Source organism: Jaculus jaculus, chromosome 1 (assembly GCF_020740685.1).
Source record: "Jaculus jaculus isolate mJacJac1 chromosome 1, mJacJac1.mat.Y.cur, whole genome shotgun sequence".
NCBI lineage: Eukaryota > Metazoa > Chordata > Mammalia > Rodentia > Dipodidae > Jaculus > Jaculus jaculus.
In genome coordinates this window covers 327,709,251-327,714,771 of record NC_059102.1, presented here as the reverse complement: position 1 = coordinate 327,714,771, position 5,521 = coordinate 327,709,251, and the positions used below count along the sequence as shown (strand labels likewise).

The following is a 5,521-nucleotide window of genomic DNA, read 5'->3' as shown; positions in this document are numbered from 1 at the left end:
ACAGACATCAGCTCAGTCACAGCAGGTGACGAACAGCAGCAGAAGTCAGCAGGCTAACACTTGGCAAGCTAGGGGGTTTATAAATGTCAAGGACAAGCCCCCCCCCCCATGACACATCTCCTCCAGCAAGGCTCTGTCTCCTAATTTGCCATCCACTATCGGGGGGCGGGGGGGGGGTTGTTTTTGTAAAATGAAATGAAGTTGCTCTGGAACAAGGGTACTAACCTCATTTATGAAGGTTCCACCCTTACAACTTAAGCATCCTCCAAACTTCTCTACCTTTTAATACCATCATTATGGTGATTAGATTTCAACACGTGAGTTGGGGGACACACAGACCTTCAGATCATGGCAAACCTGCAGAAGTGCCTTACCCAGGACCCCTCAATATACTATGGACATGACGGAATCTTAGAGTCAGCCCTTTCCCTTTCCAGCACCGTATCTTTTACCCAACCTGCTTTAGCGTTACATTAATTCCATTAAATGTTTTCTTAAGCCAGGAATCTATAGACATTTTCATAAACCCATAAGCAAAGTGTTAAAATTTTTAATGGAAACTGACTAGGACATCAAAATGTCATTTATCAAAATGCATGACAGTGTCAGGATTTCCACTCGATTTCATTTCAGCCAACCTTCACATAGCCCCGAAATCCTGCCTCCCCACTCCACTTCCAGGACTTGAGGGTCCAGAAAGAAGTTGCCCAAGGTCACATGGGTTAAAAGTGGAAGGGGAAGATTCAAATTCATTTGCCTCAGCAAATCGACCCCTTCTTCATCGTTGTCTTTTTTTTTTTTTTTTAAGGTAGGATCTCACTCTAGCCCAGGCTGGCCTGGACTTCACTATGTAGTATCAGACTGGCCTCAAACTCACAGCGATCCTCCTACCTCAACCTCCATATCCAATTCACTTTTCCTTTTAAAAACCAACAGTACCTGAGCAAAGAACAGAGAGGAAAAGGACAAAGAAAAGAAAAGAAAAGGAACGAAAAGAAAAGAAAGAGAAAAAAAACCTATAAATGCGATTTCTGCATGGTGCTCAACGATGTTAGTGCAGAATCACACAGGCAACATTCATGTTTGACAAAGCTGTAACCGGCATGCGAGAGGAAACGCACAGTGATCTTTTCTTCCTGTCCTAAGATTTAAAAAACGTCAACATTAAAGCACACCTTGCTATACGATAACGTGGCAAACGGGTGACTTCCTGGCTGCTTCATTTGCACACCTTGAGGCCTGGGGACTCACACCAACCTCCTTCCCCCAACCCACTCTGCACTTCGCCCTTCCCCCCACTTTATTCTGAGGTCACGCCCTTCCCTGGATGCTCTTATGCTCCCAAGGAATGCAAATCCCTGCCTGAAACTCTGATGGGCGTCACAACACTCATCTCTACAGTCACCCCTGATTCCCTACGGGCTTCCAAGCAGCTGCTCCCAGCCCTCTACCCTTCCTCCCAAACCGGCTCCTCTCCCCCAACGTCCAAGTTGGAAAGTAGGACCTGAAGGCGCCAGCCTTATTGTGAAGTGGTGGGAGCGTCACAGGCCGCCGATGACCCTGGAAACTGACGGTGGGTAGGGGTCCGCAGCGGCCCCTAGAGGGTCTGCCACCTCGCGGGGACACTGGGCCCACCGGGAAGAGAACATGTCAGGCTTCCATCACTTTTCCCCAAAGTCATACAGGGACCACGGGGAGCCGCCGCCGGGCAGAGAGCAGGAGCGGTCCCTGAGTCCCTGGGTCCAGACTCCTCCCGGCACAGACAGCGAGGACGAGGCGCCCTGGCTGCACCCTGGCCGTTCACCCACCCTGCGGCATCGCCGGCCTGGGGACAGCCACAGCCTGACCCACGTGGCGCGCAGGACCCCCGTCCATGCCCGGAAGCACCGATCGGGCAGCCGGTATCTGGAGGATGCCTGGATGGACTCAAGGACAAGGACCAAGTTCGTCCCGGCCTGGCAGCAACAGCCGCCCCTTCGACCTCAGCGCCAAGGCGTCCGTCCGTCCCAGGGAGAGTCGCCGCCGCTGTACCCGGGGAGAGCGCACAGTGCGCTGAGTGTGGGGTCTTTGCTGCTAGACGAGGCACACACCGGAGACCGGTGGGCAGTGCCGGTCTGCAGACACGCGGGTCTGGGCTCCCCGGCCTCGGTCCTCACGGATAAGTCCTCGGTGCGTTCCCAGGAGTGCAGGACGCAGTGCGTGTGCAGCCAGAAGAGGGACGGCGGTGACGTGTTCGAGTCCCTTGCTGGCCGGTACTCGCAGCCCTCCGCCTTCAGGCCAGAGGTCCAGAGCCAGCAAGCTCAGGTCCTCCGGAGCAAGCTGGAAGAGGCGATGATGTCCTCCAGGGACCAGAAGATCGTGGCCCTGGTGCTGACCCGGCTCAAGAAGGCCCGGAGGATGCGGGAACTGCAGCAGCAGGCCGCGGTGGCCTGGGAGGAGCTGAAGCGCTCCGACCAGAAGGTGCAGCTGACCCTGGAGCGCGAGCGCCGTCGGCTGCTGCAGCAGAACCGCGAGCAGTGGCAGCCGCGCCCGGAGCCGCGCAAGGCCCGCCCGGACCGCGAGCAGCCCGGCCGGCGGCGGCGGCGGTGGCGGGACGGCCAGGCCAAGAGCGCCCTCCAGCCGGACAGCGGGCGGAGGGCGGCGCTGGACCACCAGGAGCACCCGGGCCTGGACAACCTGGAGCTGAGGGCGCGCTCGCAGCAGGCCGACCCCCTGCAGCAGTGCCAAGAGCAGCACCTGCGGGAGCGGGAGCGGGTGCTGCAGAGCCTGCGGGAGCTCAACCGGCAGCAGCAGCAGGAGCGGATGGAGAAGGCCTGTCCCAAGAAGCAGGTGCATGCCACGGAGGACACGAAGACGGTGCAAGAGGGCAACCTGAGCTCCCTGGTCAACTTCCAGGCTCGCAAGGTCCTCATGGACTGCCAGGCCAAGGCCGAGGAGCTGCTCAGGAAGCTGTCGCTGGAGCAGCGTTTCCAGGGGTGCCAGGAGAGCTACCAGAGCCCCAGGAAGGACCCGTACCACCGGGAGCTGCAGGAGAAGGCCCGGAAGGAGGCAGAGCAGATCCAGCAGGACGAGCTGGAGAAGCAGCGGCGGGTACGCAAGCGGATAATGCTGGAGCTGGCGGAGCAGAAGGTGCGCCAGGCCAAGAGTCACGCGCTCGAGGCCGCGTGGGACCCGGCGCAGCACCCGCGGGCGCTCCGCAACCTGCGCGACCAGAGCCGGCACGACCTGAAGCTGAAGGCCGAGAGGGAGGAAAAGAGCCACGTGGAGGGCATCAAGGAAGCCATCAAAAAAGAGCGCGCAACGGAGCAGCTCTCGCGAGGCAAGGAGCCTACCTTGCACGAGTTCCAGAAGGTTCCCAGGGCCTCCAAGAGAGACAGTGGAGCATTTGCCAACAGTTGCTTGGACCCGGTGGCATCAGAGAGCCAGCTCCACCATCATCAGACCAGGGGGGTCTACTGAGAACCACCGAGGAACACTGTACGGCCCTGCAGCCAGAGGGAGATGCAGCCATGCGATTGTACTTTATAATCTGATTATAATTGAGCACTGAATTTTTAAAAAGTATATGGACTAGCTGCAGTTCCCCCTGATGAACTAGTTTGTTGATTCATTTGAATGGTTTAGAGGACTGGGGAGAGAGGTTTGGGGGTATTTAAGAAAATTACTTGGGCTTTGTCAGTTTTGCTTTTTAAATTTGTTTCTATTTTTTAAAAATATTTCATTTAGCCAGGTGTGGTGGCGCATGCCTTTAATCCCAATACTCGAGAGGCAGAGGTAGGAGAATCACAAGTGAATTTGAGGCCACCCTGAGACTACAGAATGAATTCCAGGTCAGCCTGAACTAGAGTGAAACCGTACCTCAAAAAACCAAAAAGAAAAAAAGATATATATTTGAAAGAGGCAGAGAGAGAGAGAGAGAGAGAGAGGGACAGAGAAAATGGGCATGCCAGGGTCTCCAGCCACTGCAAACGAACTCCAGATGCATGTGCCACCTTGTGCATCTGGTCTACGTGAGTCCTGGGGAATTGAACCTGGGTCCTTAGGTTTCGTAGGCAAGTGCCATAATGCTAAGCCATCCCTCAAGAACTTTTTATTTTATTTTTGTTTTGAGAGAGAGAGAGAATTGGTGTGCCAGGGCTTCCAGCCACCGCAAATGAACTCTGGACACATGTGCTACCTTGTGTCCATGTGCGGCCTTGCATGCTTGTTCCGCCGGCTTAAGTGGGACCTGGAGGGTCAGAGCGTAGAGGCTGAGTCTTCACAGGCAAGCGCCTTAACTGCCAAACCATCTCTCCAGCCCCACTTTGTCAGCTTTGAATTGGACAGAAAATTCATTTGGCCTTTTTAAAGTATTTTTTAATGTATTTGCGAGAAATAGAGGCAGATAGAGAGAGAATGGGCACACCAGGGCTTCCAGCCACTGCAAATGAACTTCAGACTCAAGGGCATGTACTACCATGTGCATCTGGCTTACATCGGCACTGGGGAATCAAGCCTGGGTCTTTAGACTTTGCGTGCAAACGCCTTAATTGCTAAGCCATCTCTGCAGCGCTCACTTGGCTTTTAAGGAATCCTAGAAGCGCAGATCCTGCATACATCAGGAACAAAAGAAAAAGCTACCATTGGGGATGTCGTTTTGTGTTATGGCTTAATTAAATCTTTCCCGATTCCAGAATGTATAAAGGGTAAAGTGTGAGGAAATCTCCAAAGGGAAAAAGAAAAGGTAGGGTAGGGAAGTTGGTGAGCAGATAGATTTGGGAATCGTGTATAGTAATAATTCCTTCTTGAGAGTCCATGGGTGCACTTTAAATCTTGAAAGGCTCTGAAAAGTCCTGCAGAAAATCTAGTGTTTGTCACATCCCACGCACTTGATGTTCGGTGAAAATGATCCTCCCAGCCTGAAGTCCTTTTTGGCCATCCCTCCTTGTGGTAATTAGATGTATAATTTGGTCTGCCTGCTTTCTTGACAGTCCCACCACACACACTCATGGCATATAAGAGATAACTGGAAGCTGTACACATGCTTATAATGCCAGTACTAGGGTCCAGCCTGGGCTATGGAGTGAGTTCCATGCTAGTGTGGGCTGCAGGGTGAGACCTTGCCTTAAGCAAACACTAAAAAATAAAAAATAAATAATAACAAAAACCCTGACTGGAACGATCTGGCTGGGGATGGGTGAGGGGGCTTATTCCTATCAAATCTTCTGCAACTAAATTCAGTTGCCATCCTTCTCTTGCCCTCTATTTTGCCTCACTCTCTCTCATTTGAAGGAGACATGTGATAACATTCTGTCTACCCACACTGTGCCTAATTAGTTTAACCAGGCTCCAAGTAAATGACTAAGCATGACTTAGTAACAGGACTTTTTTTTTTTTTTTCAAATAAGGAACTAGCAGCTAAGTCAAAATTACTCCATCCTATCTCCTAGGCTCTATAGAAAAACGAAGTTTTCTCTTTATAAAAAGCCCTACTGGGCTGGAGAGATTGCTTAGTGGTCATGGCATTTGCCTGTAAAGCCAA

The 5,521-nt window shown here is 52.8% G+C and overlaps 1 protein-coding gene across 1 annotated transcript; it reads left to right on the top strand.

Moving 5' to 3' along the window:
- The first annotated feature begins 1,647 nt into the window (after positions 1-1,647).
- Ccdc185 (coiled-coil domain containing 185) lies at positions 1,648-3,459 on the top strand. The gene has a single exon (XM_004653408.2). The coding sequence runs from the start codon at positions 1,648-1,650 to the stop codon at positions 3,457-3,459; it is 1,812 nt and encodes a 603-aa protein (XP_004653465.2).
- Positions 3,460-5,521: the final 2,062 nt, after the last annotated feature.

Coding starts and splice junctions, on each gene's coding strand:
- Ccdc185 (XM_004653408.2), top strand. CDS start 1,648: ATGTCAGGCTTCCATCACTTTTCCCCAAAGTCATACAGGGACCACGGG.